Here is a 19,098-nt window from a genome sequence, read left to right as displayed (position 1 = left end):
TAAGCTTTAATTTACCATTTACCCGAAACACATACAGTCAACGACTGATTCAGTATCATGGCACGAAGATATGGAACACCTTACCAATAAAATTCAAGACTGCCAATAACTTTGTGTTCTCCATAAAAAGGTTATATCTTTCAAAGATCAGTTAGATATGTTGCAATGCCTCCGTGTTTCTATTGTTTTGTAATCATATTACGTTAATCCTGCATTGATGCTTATTTTATGTCACTGTAACCAGTGCGTCATTGTACATATCTGTATTGATCGCTGCTGCACATACGGATGTATACCATATGGGCCTACGCTAGCTTCGGTTAATGCCCAACGGTTCTTTGCTCATGCTGTATACATTCATGATGAAATAAATAATGTGTAATGTTCGTCGGTCATTGTTGCGTCTTAATATTGGGCAGCTCTACTCTTGTGCCAACAACGCACTCATAGTTTTGTTTAATTTTACCAGTTATTTTGTTGAGAAATGTATATAGGGCTCCAATGTGGATTCATTCCTCAATTCAACTGAAAGAACTGTCGCAGACGTTTTTTTTTTTCTGTTCAGTTTGCACATCCAAAAACTCACTCATGAGCGTAGTGCGTGCGCCCAGCTGTGCACCTTTCTTTAGAAGCCCCCAACACCAGACTGACGGCATAAAGTGGGAAAAGCAGTGAAAGGAGGAACAAACGAAACAGATGGACGGGGCGTGGTAAGGCAAGGCGTCGCGGAGGAAATAAAAAATTTATGGAGGCCAGAGGCCGTGAGGTTGGGAAATTCATGCGAACAAAATCACCATTTCGTTTCCGTCGTTCATCATCCAAATGATGTCACCGACAGAGCGCGAGAACGCGGAAGAACCGCGACGGCTCTTGTGTTTATTTCTCCTGCACGACGCGAGCGCTTAATCTTCCCGCGCCGGCGTTTCTCTTTCACCTAAATGGCCTCACGAAGAATGGGTTTACCGACCAGAGCTGTCAACTTTGAGATGCACGGCCAGATTGTGCCGCAACAAATGGACGCGCTGGACGGGGACGAATTGTACGGCGCGGGCTCAGAGAATCCTAATTTCTACCCTACTTCTCTCATGGCGGCGCGCGAAGCAATATAAGGAACGTAAGCGCGCAACCGAGAAAGGCTAGTTTAATCACATTACTAGGTCACCCGCTGGGCTTTTATTTTTCGCAATCAGGTGCGGTGCTCTCTTTGCCGCTGGCATTAGCAGGTGTATCTTTATGACGTTTATGAGCCGATTTCGATTTCGCGCGAGAGCCTTGCGATCAGCTCCAGTGCATGAGCGAAGCCAATTATATCACGCTGTGAATGGCTAGCCTGGCATCTACGGCACATTGCGAGACAATCATGCAGCGTCTAGTCCGGGGGAGAATAAGAAGAAAAACAGACCATGCATGATTCGCCGTTGTTAGGGAAGCCAGGTTTATCCCTCCCTTTCCACAGTCATTCGCTGACCGCTGTTCGTAATTCCGTAATTTTATAGAGGAAGCGTCCGTAATTACGGCAGTCACGTGCCCTAATGGGGAGAATGGGTGATTCACCTTGAATAGATCTGTTATTTTCCGTACCTCGAATGCAAGGTGTTCAAACTCTGTTCCGAGTGTATCTATGTGAATATTTGCATATTGTGCAAACAACGCAGCGCCAATACGGTTTGTATAGTAATAGCTGTAAGGAAGTTTGCCTGCTAAATAGTATTCATCAGTTGCATTATCACTATAGCCGAAATTAAATAAAATAATTGAAATAAATGGGCAAGCACCATTGGCGTCAGCATGAGAGTCGAAGAAACGGGATATATAAGTGGGAACAATTACCTGTGTAAAATCTACGCTTCTGACAATGTACCCTATATCCGTTGTTCCACAAGTTAGAGGTCGTGCAAGTTTTCCGTTTCCGTTGCAAGGCGTCAGTTTTAAGACAATTACGGGAAAAAGAGGCTGGAAACAAATTACCTTCAGTTTCTTTATGTAAGTGAAATAACTTCTTTTACAGTGCATGCGCTTGTATCTTCCTTGTATCTATACGAATGTGCAGAGCTCTTTTTTAGTTTTATCTACCGAACCGCTTTTTAAAGTGTCCATGCATACCCTTCAAGCTAGATCTTAACGCAGGCACATCTCATTGAAATTCAAAATTCAGCAAATTGGCTACACCCGGCCCATAGGACTTGGAGCAACTGCAAACGACGTTGGCTACGCCGGTTTTCTCGACAGGGGTAATCGTATTTCGGGCGTGTTTTTTTTCACGCTAACTGAAAGCTTCGCTTTTATTAGTACAATTCGGTCTTTAGCGCCCCGAAGCCACGAGGGACACATGGACTACATGGTGCGGATGCTACGCGGGCTACGGTGTACGGCGTACGGAGGAGGTCATTAAAAACTTAGTCCAGCTAGGATTCTCTAAGGTGCACTATAGTATCGCGCAGAACACGGGCGTTTTTGCATTTCGGGTTCGTGGAAATGTGGCCCCCTTCTTTGTGCGCACCAAGCTTGCTAAACATCGCCTAGAACATGGCGGGGACTCGAGCACGATCGCTCCTTGACGCCTGCGTTAGTGTACGGATATCGTGGCAACGCGGAACGTAAAGAATTCAGCCAGAGCAAACGAGCCCCTTTTCGAGAGGCGGCTCAAAGCTCATATAAAATAACCTATGACTGCCTCGTGTGCGTACCTTCTCCTAAAGGTGCGTACGGTGCGTCAAATAGCCGAGACTCAAATCGAAGCGGCTGGAAACGCGATTCAGGCATCGCGTATTGAGCCACTAATGATTGTGGCTGTGAAAACACGTTAAAAACGGATAGTCGTGCGGCGCCGGAACGAGCTGGAACGCGTGTTCGCTGAAATAATAGCCCATGATCGACGCCGAATTCCGGAAGGGCTCCTAGACCGCGACTCGGCGCTCAGCTCGCCGCCAGCATTCAGCCTGCACGTCGCCGCGGGAGACATTTGCTCCCGGCAAACGCGACCATTCCTGGCTCGGAGTCATCGAAATAAACGCGTGGGAGAGAAAACTTCTTTCGGCTCACTCGAGAGAGAATGAGGAAATTTTTGCGCTTTCTGAAATGTGCGCGCTTCTTTTTTTTTTTCTTCTTTTAATTTGTGCCTTTTTGTGATGACTGCGTTCTTGTCTTAGCTGCATCAGTCGCTTGCTATGATCCAGGTTGTACGTGCATCGCTGAAGTGCATTTTTGTTCCTTTTCCACGGTACGAAACTCTCCGAGAACGCACCCAAGTGCGTAAATCGAATATATATATATATATATATATATATATATATATATATATATATATATATATATATATATATAGGGAGGGGGTTGAAGCTCGAATGGGTCCGGTAGGTCATAAACTTGAAGTAGGTGACACACGATGAAAAAACAACACTTTAATGCGACGTTTCGGCCGGGGTCCGGCCTTTGTCAAGGAATGTAGAAAGAAGCTGTCAGTTCCCATTTCTTATATACATGCACAATCGAAACACGTGACCAGCCACTGTCAACAAATAAACACCAAAATATCAAAAACAAGATTTCACACGCGTGATGTAATGGCGGTGCAAGGTATATAGACCGAATGACACGTGTTGCGCTTAGGTCATGCATCTTAATATGTTGCACAAAGAAAAGAAGATATATCACTAAAGAGACTGTATATATATATATATATATATATATACAGTCTCTTTAGTGATATATCTTCTTTTCTTTGTGCAACATATTAAGATGATATATATATATATATATATACAGTCTCTTTAGTGATATATCTTCTTTTCTTTGTGCAACATATTAAGATGCATGACCTAAGCGCAACATGTGTCATTCGGTCTATATATATATATATATATATATATACATACATACATACATACATACATACATACATACATACATACATACATACATACATACATACATACATACATACATACATACATACATACATACATACATACATACATACATACATACATACATACATACATACATACATACATACATACATACATACATACATACATACATACATAGTGGCTTATCCCCAGCCGTTGCAGGGCGGTTTGCTGCATTCAGATTTACTCCCTTATTGAGCTGTGGACAATGATAACTACTGCTAACGTTGTCTACTGCAGTACGCAATACTATTAGAACGAGAAAAGTAGCATTACATCATTCACACTGTCTGAAATTTTATTATAAGCCCCAAAAGACTCTATCCAGGTTACCCTCAACCTTAAGGTGCACAAAGGCACGTGGTCGGTAAGAGTGGAAGGACAGAATGGTATTGTAGTCATAATTGACAGGAACACCGGTTATGAAAAAGACTCTTTGTTTTGTACTTTCCAGTAAATTGCCAATATTTCTCATTTTAACCAAATGCGACTTCTTAATGCCCATCTCGTCATAATGCCATACCGGGGCCATTTTTTCTTAGCGCCAGCAATATTGAAGTGAAGTTTCCTTCCTTGCAGTAGATATTTTTCCATAATTGACACCGAGCTGTTTACAGGCAACTGCAACTCTAACATTTTCGTATTGCTTACTTCTTTACACTTTTTTTTTTTCCCGAATACTAATACTGAATACAGCATCAGGCCTGTTCAATATATGCATGTTCAACTTTTCACAGAAGATAAGCATACGGTATGGGAAACATCGAAACAGCCTGGATGACCCCCTTTTCAGCATGATTTAATCAAATGATAGCGAATGCATGAAACTGCCTTAACCTCTCTGCAGCATGCGCTGACTTGCTGATTTGGTACAATGTCCGGTGGGGATTATTGGGGGCCGTTCGGATAGATTTTGCGGCTTACTGGTTCTTAACTTTTTTATTATTTTTGGGGGGAAGGGGAAACAGCCCATAGGTGGCTTAAGCCATCGGCTGAAACTAAGTACGGAAAAGAAAAGGACGGCTCTTTATTTCTTTGGGAGATCATATCCCAAAGTTTCTCTTGGTTTCAGCACACCACTTCGTAAATGTCTTCTTATACGACACTAGCATCTTCTTTTCGGGAGACAACATTGATAACTAAGTCGACCAAGCTGTTAGAAAATTTATACACTTAGAGCACGAGAAACGCATTTGAACTAAACATTTCGAAAACGAGAATTGTTATTTTCAGGGCCAAGAATAAAAACGTTTGCTTAACTAAGGACATAAGGTTTATGTCTCTTCCAGTGGAGATGGTCCCTACAATTAAATCATTAGGAACCATCTTTAATGAAAGAATAAGGTGGGATGATCACGTCGCTGATCTTATCTCAAGTGATTGGTATCGCTCATAGAAACCGTCATGTGTTGCCAACAAATGTAAAAATTTTGATTTATAAATCTCTTTTTTATTCCCGGGAATCTTGACTTGGGGTACAACAACGCAGGAAAATCTACAAACACTGCACGTAGGTTTTACAAAAAAAGCTTTTTGCGCATTGTGGAACAAGTAGCACCATTACACTATACAAGTTATTTTTTCTTAAAACACAAAATAATCTCAGTCCTAAACCTCTCAAGCTACGTTTTAGCTCGTAAATTACAAACTTGAAATCTCAAACCGTACATGTTTCCTTCAAACACTGGCAAACCTAGAAAGCCAGACACAAACGCATGCATCCCGCAACTCCGATCCATGGAAAGTTAGAACTTACATAACTACATGTGGACAACAGATACTGGAGAACAGATTCCCCCGATTAATATATGTGCTATTTCAAACAAACATCACTCTATGGGAATTGTCGTTTAAAGAGCTTTTTGAGTATTTTCTTAATATGCCGTAACATGGCGACGGCGAGAAAAAAAACAATTAACGAGGAGAAATCAATGAAAATTTCTTCCACATTGCATGCCTTATTATTTTGTGTTTTTTATTTTCTTCTGTGAGCGAGGCGGTGTTAATGTATTCGGCACGCGATTTCTGTCATGTATTCATGTTGTAGTTTTTATGTTGCATGGTCTTTTGTGCGCTTGTCAAAATGGGGGTCTGAGGCTCTGTCAAGCTGCCAAAAGGCAGCTTTTACTTCAGACCCCCGCCATCATGTACACGGTGATGGATAACAAACTTATTAACTTATTAATAATAATAATAATAATAATAATAATAATAATAATAATAATAATAATAATAATAATAATAATAATAATAATAATAATAATAATAATAATAATAATAATTATTATTATTATTATTATTATTATTATTATTATTATTATTATTATTATTATTATTATTATTATTATTATTATTATTATTATTATTATTATTATTATTATTATTGTGGTTTTCATATGTGGCGCTGAGTTAAAGTAATGCGACCGCCGCTGCAAACTATAGGTTTTGTAGTGAAACTAATTTAATAACTGGATTCCAAGGGAAGGAAAGCGTAGCAGGGGGCGGCAGAAAATTAGGTGGGCGGATGAGGTTAAAAAGTGCGCAAGGGTCAAGTGGATGCAGCTAGCACAGGACCGGGTTAATTGGAGGAATATGGGAGAGGCCTTCGCCCTGCAGTGGGTATAGTCATGCTGAGGATGATGATGATGATGAATTTAATAGCTTCTGAGTAATGCACCATCCTTAAATCTAGCCCGTTTGTTACGGGCTCCCAATATGACCCCTTTACGTTCCGGGTGTCGCGTGCCCCCATTGTGTTAAGGAGAGGCTGACACTAAGTGACGCAAAACAAAATAGCGCTAATATGCACTTGTTCCGACCTACTGAATTTGATCTTATTCAGGGCAGATCACCGCGCGAAGATGACATTCTTCATCGAAATCGGTTCTGGTTTATTTGGAGCTCCTAACTTTATTATGTGCAACAAGAGAAGGGCACCTGCTGGATCCTGTAGGTCAGACGACTAATTTTACAGAGCTGTCCGGGGCTGAAAAACACTTACGCGTCTCGTGCCGCCTTAGCCTTGCTTATTTCTCAATCCTACATAATCATTGCTTATGGCAACGAAATTTCTTTAATATCTCCATATTTTCGAAAAACATTTCATTTAGTTTATTTTGTGGGGTTTAATGTCTCAATGCGACGCAGGTTATGAGAGAAGCTGTAGTGGAGGGCTCCGGAAATTTCAGATCACCTGGGGTTCCTTAACGTGCGCTGCCATTGCGCCGCATACGGGCTCCTAGCTTTTCGCATCGTTCGAAAAGCGGCCGCCGCGGGCAGTATACTCGATCCCGCATCCTTGGGCACAGAAGTCGACACCGCGGCGGGTCGAAAAAAGCTTATTATCGAATCTTGGTTGCAGTGTTCTATAGAAAAAAAAAAGAAAAAAAAAACAGAACTGAGATCTTGTTCGCAGCTGTTCTCAGCTGCACATTTTTTTTCCAGGCTCCCACATGTCTATGTAAAATAGGAAAAGTGAAGCATACATGTGTATCGATCGACTGCTTTTCATTTCGCACATTAAACAAAAAAAAAAAAAAAACTGCCCACGAGGGAAGTTTACATTGTCTTTTGGTTTTCGAGGTTGACATAGCTCAAATGTTAACATAGAGCGTCCGCTTCAGTGAATCTTGCTTCGATATAAGTCGCCTATGGACCTTATTTCCTAAGCGCTCCCTAGGATTCCGATGCTCGGAGATTCGATAAAGGGTACGGTTCCCGTACGAATCGAGGGGGAAAAGGAGGAAGAAAACGACAAACGATGTGACCTTGTATTGCATCAGCAGCAAGGAGAATGCTTGGCGAGCAGCACCCGACACAAACGTGTCCAATTTCATGCGATGACATATTGCGAGCAGCATGAGAGATATAGTTTACATGTTTCGCGGAAACTCTCTGCTAATAATGGAGATAAAATAATGTAGAGCTTGATGGAGAAACGTCTAAGAGAAGCAGACGCAAGCAGGGAGTCAGGACCACTGAGTGATAGATAGCGGTAAATAATTAGCCCAGGGAAACAAAGTAAAATCCGAAAACGCAAACGAACATGACATAGTAACGTTTTTAACGTACCGGAGACGTGTTAGTGGGGACGTATACTGGTTTACAAGATGCATTCTACGCCTATGCACGCGTTTGGCAACAGTCATGTAATTGCGCTCGCGTATTAGGCATTCGGTAAACCGGCATACGCCTCTGCTAAAACGCATCAGCAAGGCTAAAAACGTCTACTATCACGAAGTGTGACGTTGCCAAAACGCGAGTAGAACGCCAAAGATATCTTACTTAGCATCGGCAGCAAGTTTCCCATTTAGAAACCGCTTTATTTCTTTAACTCTCATGGCTGCAGGATAAGGTCGAAATGTAAGTACTAGAAGCGGGAAACCGACTCCATCCTCTCTCCATCTTTCCTTTACACACTGAGAACTGACCGGCGCTTCATTTGAGGGACAACCCAATGCTCCACTCGCCTCGCGACATTGCCTACAAGTACCTCATTTTAGAGGAACCTATACTAGTTGCTCCTTCCGCACATTGGGCTGGCCTCGTCAGGCAGCTGGCAGATCATTCTGTTTTCATGCTGGTCATACGACTACCAGCGTACCTTGCCATCGGGGTGGGCCCCACCGGCACCACTTGAACTAATTAGTCTGCTATCTTTGGCAGGCGCGGACTACCAGTGTTCGTAACAAAGCCTTCCACCAGCAGCACCGCCTCTGCAACACTGACCTCTTTCCTAATCGCAGTGAATCGAATCGCTCCCATTGAACGCCAAAGCACGGCCGCGCTGCTAACGACACCGGGGGCTTTGTGGCTCCGTTACGCACGCCGGAACAGGCCGTTATCCGCCAAGAACAGTTCCGCAAACTCTGCACGATTGTAGAGACTCGAGATTGCTGCGACGGCTCGCGCACGTAGTTTCGAGACGCTCGCAACTTATTCGTGCGAGGGATGGCTCGGAATTTGGAAATTTTCCGAGGTGCGCCTTTCATTTTATTCGGTAATATCAGCGAAATACCTTAGCGAGAACCAAACAAAAAAAAAAAAAGAGAAAGAGCAAGCATATCTAATACATACTTTCAGCCTGACGTCCGCAATGTAGATTGCTCGTTTTACCAAGCCCGTGGAGCGAATACATTTTCCATAGCAAACCGTGTCACTCGCAGCTAGCGCACGATTTAAAGGCGCGCGGAAAAGCGACGCTAATGCGCAAATATATCGGCTCGCGACGCGCGGCGCCGTCGGCTCCTCCTTCGCCATGCGATATACCATCGCAGTGCGCGCCTAGCGATTTCAACAGGCGTGCCTCGGCGCCTAGTTGCCTACTTCCTTGGCGGCGGGTATTGCGTTCGACACACTGAGATCCGTGTTTGCCGGGTCACACAGTACAGGCCCTTTAGATATTCAAAGGCGATCTGGAATGCACGTGATATTCAGAGCAGTCTGGCAGCATAAAGGAGACTGCAGCGGCGCCTGCTCCAACAGGCTGCTGGGCTCTCGCAGGCCCGCGACGCCAGCTAACCCGGCAGGCACTGTTGCCGATGCTGCTTTGCGCGAATGGTTTTGATATACTGCGAGCCATTAGCTTTGCGAAATTCTTATGCCTGCTTGCGTAGCGTCGCAGTCTTGCTGGACGTCGTTAAAGGCATGCACGCCACAATATTGTACCGTCCGCAAGGGCCGTAAAGGCGCCCGAAATTGTTTCCGTGTTATGATGTCGACCAGCTGCAGATAACACACGTGGTCATGATAGTTGTTAACTCGGAAAGCCTACCGTGAGATGTCTTCCGATATTACGCTACCAGGGAATTTGGTGAAGTAAAACGCGGTTACGTATAAATGATAAACATGAGTCCTTTAACGCACGAGCGAAGGGAGAGCTTACATCGATCTTTCGCACGTGTTTCTATCCCAGAGGTGACACTGTGCACTCGGGTTTTATCAATGCGAGAAGCCCGACGATGCTTTCGCATGGGCGGTGGGACGTGCCCAATAATAGCGAATTCGGCCTGCAGAGAAATCGCGTTAAAGCGACTAACATGAGTCGATTCATCGCGAAGGTGCCTAAGCTGGTTCAGCTTTGGGGCTATTGCGACACTATAGATCCAAGGAACAGTTCCGGCTGTTGTGAGCCATCCCTCTGTTATCTCACCGGAAGTTAACGGCGACGAGCCACGTGGTCTACAGCCAGTATGTGCGAAAGGGGAGCAGTCCTTCCGTCTACGTTTTTTTTTTTTTTTACAATATGTGTTCCGCTATAATGTAGTCTGTCTTTAACTGCGTCCATTGTTGGCCTACGCCTGAAAAGAGACCTAACTACTGAGCCGCACCGTTTCTGCCAAGGCGCTGGTTCTGCTCGACCCAAATTTTCGAAACGTCCGATGTCTTCTAAGCCTCGTGGTTTAAGCCAACAACTTCCTGCGATAAATATGAATTTAATGCTTTGGCCATACTATCCGGAGCTTTTGTTGAGGAACAGGATGAATGGCTAGAAACGTGGTAGTACATAGCGCCGAAGCGCAGTAGAATGAACCGTATGGATGGCGTTCTGCATACAAGAGAAAACCTGCCGAAAAAGTAGAATATTTAATTTCCTCTGTAGGGGTTCTGCACGTCTTTCCAAATACGTCATTGTGACATATGCCACATTTTGCATTCTTTCAGATGGAGTCTATAAAAAACCTTGAAATATCTTCATGAAGTAAATCCCTTCGAGAAGCCGCAATTGCTCTAGGTGTTAGCCGCTGACAGCATCTGTATGTCATTATCTTCTTAATAACTCTGCAGTCAACGCTTGTTTGTTGAAATGCATTGACTGTCCTGTAACTAGCACGAGCCAGTGCTTAATGGTTGTTAGCACAGTGCTGCACATACACCTCGTATGTTTCGTGCAGATAACTGCACTCACGACTCTAAATTCTCGGCTCTCAGTGTTACTATTCGGGCTGTAGCCCAAAAGAAGAGAAAAGGAAGCTTGTGTATTTGATTCTTCAAAATTTCTCTTAGCTGCCCCCTCTCTGCACGTCCCACGATTGCGGAGTTCTCGCTAGGTAAGATACTCAAATCGAACCAAGCTTCATGTAGTCGCCCTGAGCCAAGCGGACCAGTGGCTTGTCCTTGACTATTTGGGCCACGCCAGCAAAGATGTATGTTTACGCGGCACGAGTTGAGGACACGATCCTGTGGGCTGATTCGTCAAGGACGAGGGGAAAGTGAGAGCTTATGTATGACTGCTCAGCATGCCCGAGAAGCGCCCGTGGGGAACTGCGGCAAGTTCTGACGTCCATGGCGTAGCGCTGGGCTCTTGGACGAGTTCACACTGAGTCCACGAGTTAAGCGAGTGCCGAAACGCTCGGCACGCGCTTTTCTCCTGAACATGAGCGTAACAGCTTGGCGAGTGATCGCTTCCAGCAGAATGAAAGAGCCAAGTGGGAAAGAAAAGCCCTCTATGACAACAAGTGCTGTCCACCGATAACTGCCAGTGCGTGCATGCATTTAAGTACCAATGAGTCGACTCACATTGGAAGGCCCATCTCTTGAGCTGGCGGATGCCGAAGACAACTTTTAGCAGGGCGTCGCGACAGTCTGGAGACACTTCCAGTTCGGAGCTGCGGCGGATCACCGTGGGTAGCACCTTTCTGATCACGCTATCCACCAGGTCCTGCAAGTTGAGCTCGAACTTGGACCATTGCTCCAGTATCCGTTGGTTCCTGGTCTTGTTCGGGGGTGCGGGTGCCACACTTGCCTCGGTCGCCGCAGCGCGTTCCCTGATCTGGCCGATGACATCTCCGATGGAAGGGTCTGCCGAAGCCGCGTCGCCCAGCAGCGTCACGGTGGCTGCCAGGAGCAGCAGGAGTGGCAGCACCGTGGGCATCGGGACGAGGCGGAGCAGTACCCGGAGCGGAGGCGAGCAGCCGTGTCGGCGCTGAGCTGTGGCGTTGGTGCGCATCGTGCGGCCCGTGTCCTTCTTCTGGCCTGGGCGCCGCACCGTAGACCTGTTTTTAAGGAGTGCTGCCGGCGCCGCCACACCGCTCGCAGAGGGAGAGCGCGCGCACGCTTCGTGCTCCGGATTGAGCGGCTGCCTCTCTTCCGTGGCCGCGCCGTGAGGTTGCCTCTGTTCGCCAACAGCTGTGCTATGTGAAGAAGCCTACTGTCTGAAGCTAGCGTTCGCACAAAAAACTACTGCTGTTTGCGACTGTCCTGTGTTGTCTGACGCAGTCCGAAAGGAATCACTTAAGCTTAACCTGCTTGCATTGCGGAGCTCTAAAGCACTTTGTTTTTGCATGTAGGCTGGACAGAATACATGCGCTCAGCTAGCCGCGGGTTTCCGTTATTTTGTAGCGAAAGCTACACTGCGCTAGGTTTTCAAGCTGCCGGCGTGGCCCCGTGGCACCGTGTGCCGTATGCTCCGCGGCACGTCGCGCCATTGCCTGGCAACTGTCACGTGTTATAGACCGAGAGCTGGGCCAGGAGTTGGAGGAGGGAAGAAGAGAAAAAGAAGAAGAACAGAAAGGAAAAGAAGAAGATGGGAAAAAAGAAGAAGAAGACAGATAATTCGATAGTTGGTAGAAGCGAACGACAACAGCGAGTTGCTAGGACAGAAGATTCGTTCGAATGTTGTGACGGCGGCACATTAAATCCAGATGTCCACAGAAAAATTCGCTGCAACACTCACGGCTTTCGCTTTATCACTAGGTTCAAGCCATATTTAAACTTCCAGAATTTTTTTTTATAGCTGAGTACAATAATCTTAGCCGGGGAAGTGTTGGCCCGTTCATCCGAACCAAAACATAATGACATTCAAAACTCGTATGTACGTTGAGAAGCAAGACAACAAATATGTCTTTTTTAGCAAGAATGGAGAGAAAAGAGTTTTGGTAAGCCGGAACGTCACCTAACGATGAAAGATGTACGGTTCCCAACACGAGGTTTTATACCTGAGCAGGTATAAAGCCTCGTGTTGCAGGCCTCATTTGGTTTCGCTCCTCGTCATTCACGACAATTTCGGCAAGCGAATGCTGATTAAATAGGGCGAAAACATCCCACTCAGCTGTGCCGAAACTTTCGAATCTGCCTTCGCTTCGTGTTCTGCCCACTAGCTCTGTGTGATGCGCCGCGCACAGTTCTTCAGAAGGACAATGTTTTAGGAACATTCGTACCCGTACGGCTCGTCTGAACCCAGTAAGTCGGTAATTTTCCTCAGGCTGCGAGTGCTGCGAAATTGAAAAGCTTTCCTTTGATTTTTCAAATGTTAAAGGTATCGTTCATGAAAAGATGACACTCTAAAGAGTTGAACCTCGTTAATTCCATCTCCATGAATAAATACGTCAAGATAATTTCCACTGACGACGTGATCGCGTCAGACACTCGTGCTAAGGGAATGATTAGGGCGTGATTTGGACGGAGCTGGCCCACCCTGATTAATTCGAACATGCTGTCTATCGAGCCGTGTGGGAGTATGCAAGGCACAGCGAATGAGCGCCCAAATGCCGCACACCAAGTCACACATCACGATGCCTGCAGGCCTCTGACGTAAGAAAACGTAAAGGCAGCCGTGACGACTTTAAGGAGGCAACACGTCACTGACAAATTCTGCAGCCCTATAGTTTCGCTTTTTGCTTTCTTAATGACCTTAATGCCAGCCCGGCCGCCTGTCGGCCAACCAGGAGAATACAGTTCTGCACAGGTTAGGATGCGAACTCGTGTTTTGCTGACCTTTATGTTATAAGAGGGGCCTCGCCGTTGCAGCGTTGGTGCTTCTTTCTCTCATTTGCGCTCCCGTGGTTCTGCTTTTGTGTACGCCGTAACTGTACCCGCGGTGAGATCTTACTGAAAACGGCCAGCTGGGCTAATTGGTTCGATATCGATAAGCGTGATTAACAGCTCGGAATAACAGGGACAAAAGGAGACAACACACGACAAGCGCGGCTAGTACATACATCTGTTAAAAGTTGGCACAGTCGTGAGAAAATGTGGTGTACAACACGCAGTCGGTGGCTGAGCTCGGAAAAAGTGCATTTCAACGCCATCCCGAAGCCGCTATTTGGGATCGAGGCAATTGTGGCGGTATCCCATTTTGCCGACATGCATGTGTCGCTGTCCTTGTCCCTGTCACTGTCGCTGGATGGAAATTATACGCAGTTTTCACGAGCTCCGCTACTGGCTGAGTGTTGTATACCGCTTTTGCTCACGACTGTATCTTGAAGCCTTTTCTGAGAAGGCATCATCGCCGGTGAGAAGATTCACTGCTGTCGTGTCGAATCACAACATGAAGTGGGCTACGGATATCCTTATCTTCTCGAAGCAATTCTGCATTGACATTAACGAAGGCTTAGGTTTATGGTTTAACGTCCCAAAGCGACTTAGGCTATGAGAGACGCCGTAGTGGAGGACTCCGGAAATTTCGACCACATGAGGTTCTTTAGCGTGCACTGACGTCGGACAGCAGATGGGCGCCTTGCTTTTCGCCTCCATTGAAAAGCAGCCGCCGCGGCTGGGATTCGATCGCTACATTCCCGAAGGTGTGCACCCCTAAAGCACCCGATAGAACTGCGAAAGCTCGTGGCCGCGCAGTTCGTACCTCAGAAACAGACGCGTGAAGCCAAAGTTTTGACAGAGTAGATTTAAGGCGGTGCAGACGAGCGTTTGCAGCTTCTTACGGTCATTCTTTGATCCGAACCCTCAGGAAACTAAGCGGTTTCTTCAAGTGCCATGTACTTAGAAGTATTTTGAAGTCCGCATTGCCCTGAAGTTCGAACTTGAATTGCTTTTACCACACCAGCATTTAAAATCCCTGCCAGCTTTTCGACAACGGGGGTTGTGCAGCTAGATACTCATGGGGCTTGAACACAACACATTCTTATGTGTTTTCAAACAGCTCGCAGAACAACACCTTGTTCTTATGATGACATCACGTCATCAGCAAAGCAGAATTTCTGTATAACATCGCCTTTCAGCATGGAATATTCTTCGCTGCATGCTGACCATGGCACAACATTGTGAGTGCAAAACACTTGATGATTCGGAGCCTCGTGCCCTTCCTTTATCGTATGACGTGAAGCCTTAGTTGATTCGGGGATATTTGGCCGAACGAGCTAATTCGAACATGTGGCGAAGCTCGGACGTGTAAGGGCGCTGCATACCGAAAGGGAGGGGGGGGGTGATGACGATGGCGAACAAGCGACTCAACATAAGTGTTGATATGCTATCCAATTGAAAGCGAAGTTTCACTGTTAATTAAATATGCAGAAAAGGTATGACGGAATGCTTTGTAAGCATGCAGTGCTTTCAGCTTCCATTGCAGGCGCATCGCTGGCGACCTTGTCGCCAGAACGAAGCGAGGAGACGAAGGCGAAACTAAGACAGCTTTCACTAGTCACCCCCGGTGTATACGAGTTGCAGTGTCACGGGAGCCGCGCTCGCGTCAACAAGTTTCTTGCTACTCCAGTAGTGGGCGAAGCCAGAGCGCGCCATGAAGGAGTCTACGCTCTGACCTGCAGCCTGAACGGCGCGCACACATGCCTGGTGGCAGTGGATGAGCGAGGCGAGAGCTGTTGTTCCAGGATACACGCGCAAACAAGACAGCGGACCACACACAGGTCCCGTGTGGAGCCATTCATCGGCATGACCAGTAACGTGACCTACTTAGTGACTACATAGCGCACATTGTTCGCTGCGAGGTAGATGATCAAAACGACGAGTAATTGCGTTAGTTGGCACAGAGGCACGAAGGAAACAATTGTAAAGGAGCAAAAAAATAGTATCTGGAGAGTGCTTACTAGACAGAACTTAAGCGATTGTCGCGGATACTGAGAGGAATCCGCACGCGCTAGTGCGTAGCCAGCTGTGTTCTGCTCTTTCATGGCCCGCACTAGACCCATTTAAATATTGTGGGTAGCACCGTCAAAATCAATGTGCTGCACCGGTAATATACCCATTTTATCCTTGCCTCTACTCTATATTGCGGGAGAGGCAGTGTGTTTTAGTTTTATACCATTTTCAGCATTTTTCTCCTGTGCTTTCACTGCTTGTGCGTCGTGCACGCTGCTCTCAGTGTTCATAGTGCTATCACCGGGCGTAATTCATTTGCATGCACGCAAGCTGTGTGTATGTGCGTGCGGGCGTGTGAGTTTGTGCGTGGTTGTCTTGCCGTGCGTGTTCTTGCGCGCGTGTGTGGGGGTGGACTTGAGGTGGTCTATACCCTAAGCGTCCCAGATGACGTGTTTTGGTTCACGCGGTAGAGTGCGTATAGACTACGCCACTTGGTGCAACTTCGAAAAACAGTTTTTGGTGCGCAATATTCTCACGATAATAATTAAATGGGGACTTATTTTCGCCTGTCGCGAGTTATTTAGGACAGAGGACGTAGTGTATGAAAAATTGGTGGGAGGAAAGTTGATTAGGCTACGTGAAATTTTCACCACTCCCTTAAGGGGTGTCCGCTACGACAGCGCATCGTGGCAAAGGTAGTCTGCTTCTTCTGAAGCACGACTGCGGCTCCCCAACCATTCTTCCTTTTGTCTCTCGTCGACAGAGTCGCAGCTCGGCGTTATGCTACATTCGAAATCACCGATTGCTTCGCAATGTGCAGCCGGCGCAGCGCCGGTCTGTGAAGCAAAACGAGCGGCACGATCTTTCATCCTCCGCGCAGGAATAAAACCATTCAAAAGTATTCCAGCGCCTCTGTAGCTAGTTTCACCGTCGTAAGCCCCGAGGAGACAATTTTGGTGAGAACGTCTTTGCGAGAATAACGTCGCAGTCACCGGCACTGGGGATCTCTTGTTACGGTTTTTCATCTAAACGTCGACGTTTCTGGAGGCCTTTCCGCTCCCAAAATGGGGCTCCTCTTATTCGCCGAGATGGCCGGGTGACCTTCAGCACAAAAATGCGTGGAAAAATCTTGGGGCTCCATTAGGGAATAAATTCGAGAGGAAATCGGAGATATCGGTTGCTATTTTCTCAGCAGGTGAGTGATTTTTTGGTATATAAAAATCATTTTTTTCCCCGAGGGGGAAGAAGAGGAAGAAATATTCATTTAGGGTTAAAGAGAGTGGTTCGAGCAGTAGGCGGAGTTCTTAGCCAAAGACCGCAGTGGCTTTAGCCGACGCTGTGGAGATGGCGATTTCTTTGGTTTGGTTACTGGGGTGGCATTGGTCAGCCACGCCGCCCTCGGTGTCAAGGCCGCAATTGGGTGACAGTAGGTGGTGTGATTTACGCGTCCATGCCAATGTAGTATGAAGAAAAGTAGGGGGGTGGGGGGGGGGCGCCACACTATAAGCAGACACACACACACACACACACACACACACACACACACACACACACACACACACACACACACACACACACACACACACACACACACACACACACACACACACACACACACACACACACACACACACACACACACACACACACACACACACACACACACACACACACACACACACACACACACACACACACACACACACACACACACACACACACACACACACACACACGCACGCACACACACACACACACACACACATGTATATATATATATATATATATATATATTATGCAGATAACTGAAAGGGAAATGAGGGGCTCAGTATTACAGAGTTTAAAGGAGCTGACAGTCTAAGAGGCAGCTCCTTTAAAGTATATATATACATGGCTGGGTGGAGCGTTGATGGTGGAAATTGAGAAAAGTGAGCGTCTCGATTCGTCGGAGTGTTACATTCGGCGAAGAAAAGTGTTTGTAAGAAGGGGTCTGTATGCGTCGATTGAGTCGTACGACATCACAATGTAAAACAGCGCAAAAACCACACACAGGACGCAGAAAGGTGAGACGAACACATGCGCCTGTGTTCGTCTCACCTTTCTGCGTTCTGTGTGTGGTTTTTGCGCTGCTTTACCTTGTGATGATCGACCAACTGGCCCGCAATGTGTTATTCAGTCGTAAGGTCTCACGGCGCGTACATTGTAAAAAAGTTTTGTTGAAAAGTATAGAAATTTTTTGGCAGCTGTCCTGCCAGAAATGTTCGGTTCTGCTATGTTTTCAGTTTTTTCCATTTTTTTGTGATTGTACAGTTTTTTCTGTGTACAAATGATAGAAAATTTTGGTAAATTGACAAAATGTTTTTGTTATATCACGTTTTTTGTTTTTTATTTTGTTTTTTTTTTTCTTCGGTCGCAGTGAAAATAATGAGGCAAATATATATTTTCTTTACTTGTCTTTCATTGCACATTTTCTGCCTGTAACAACAATAAAATTGCTTTAAGCGCCAATTTCTTCAATGAACACTACTTTGAGGCGACAGCCTTGCCAACTCCATCTCACGAATATCTCTCGGCGCTGGCAATACTCGATGGCACCCATAAGATTGGCCTCGCAACAGCCGTTGTCTAGCCTCCGAAAAGAGGCAAGCGGAACAAGGCGTAACAAATAACACTGTAGCTGGGAGCCAACCGAAAACGGACCTCAATGTGGCACCACTCGTTATCTGCTTTTGAATCGAAATTGTTACGCACCCGATCGTCGTACAGCGTCTTCAGGGTTGTCATACCATTGCGCTTTCTATTCAGAATGTACCTACTATTCAAGTAAAAATCAGTTTGCGATAGAAAATAAAACAGACGACAAAATATATCTAATTGTTTGCCTTTCAATCAAGGTTTCGGCAGGAAAACAGAAAATTACTGTTTTTTTTTTCGTGAACGTATTTCGTTCAGTGAAGTAGGACAAATATTCTCTGTACTGGTACAGAAAGTTTCTTTAAAAATACCAGTAATTTCACACACAATTTTTTACAGTGTATAGTGCGGGGTAGAAAGGAGGTACAGTACATATCTAGGCTGTACGTTCCGGCTCGGCTGGTGAAATAACGAGCCGGTGAAATAGTGAGCTAGGGTGTAGGCGTTGAAGTTGACTTCTAGGTCTTTATGACTAGAAGCCCAGGTGGTAGCACGATCTTTGTGCAGAGTGCCACCAAAAATGCAGAGGGCAGGTTCCGAGGCTTGGCCGCCGGTGAAGGCACGTCACGCAGCCTGCGAGTAGGCCATAATGCGGCATCTTCACATTTGTTTCTCCTGTGCATTCATGGTAAGTACGAAGGCAATATTATTGCGATCCGCCGCAGCTGAGGGAAGAACCTCCAAGGTAGTGGCTTCAGGTTTGTGGGGCTTACGTCTCAAAGCGACT

The 19,098-nt window shown here is 45.9% G+C and overlaps 1 protein-coding gene across 2 annotated transcripts in view; it reads right to left on the bottom strand.

Annotated features, from left to right (window-relative positions):
- Nucleotides 1–11,867, bottom strand: part of LOC146172100 (nose resistant to fluoxetine protein 6-like) — a 248,137-nt gene extending 236,270 nt beyond the window's left edge. For both annotated transcript variants that reach the window (XM_084585943.1, XM_084585944.1), the window contains exon 1: nt 11,427–11,867. In XM_084585943.1, coding sequence (XP_084442069.1) covers nt 11,427–11,856 — 430 coding nt within the window. In that variant the 5' untranslated portion in view covers nt 11,857–11,867. The remainder of the gene's footprint in view (nt 1–11,426) is intronic.
- Between the last annotated feature and the right edge of the window lie 7,231 nt (nt 11,868–19,098).

The sequence above is a fragment of the Amblyomma maculatum genome, unplaced genomic scaffold (assembly GCF_055883805.1).
Source record: "Amblyomma maculatum isolate TAMU_Amacu unplaced genomic scaffold, ASM5588380v1 scaffold_13, whole genome shotgun sequence".
In the NCBI taxonomy this organism is placed as follows: Eukaryota; Metazoa; Arthropoda; class Arachnida; order Ixodida; family Ixodidae; genus Amblyomma; species Amblyomma maculatum.
The sequence above is the reverse complement of the archived record's forward strand: the minus strand, read 5'-3'. Positions and strand labels throughout refer to the sequence as shown.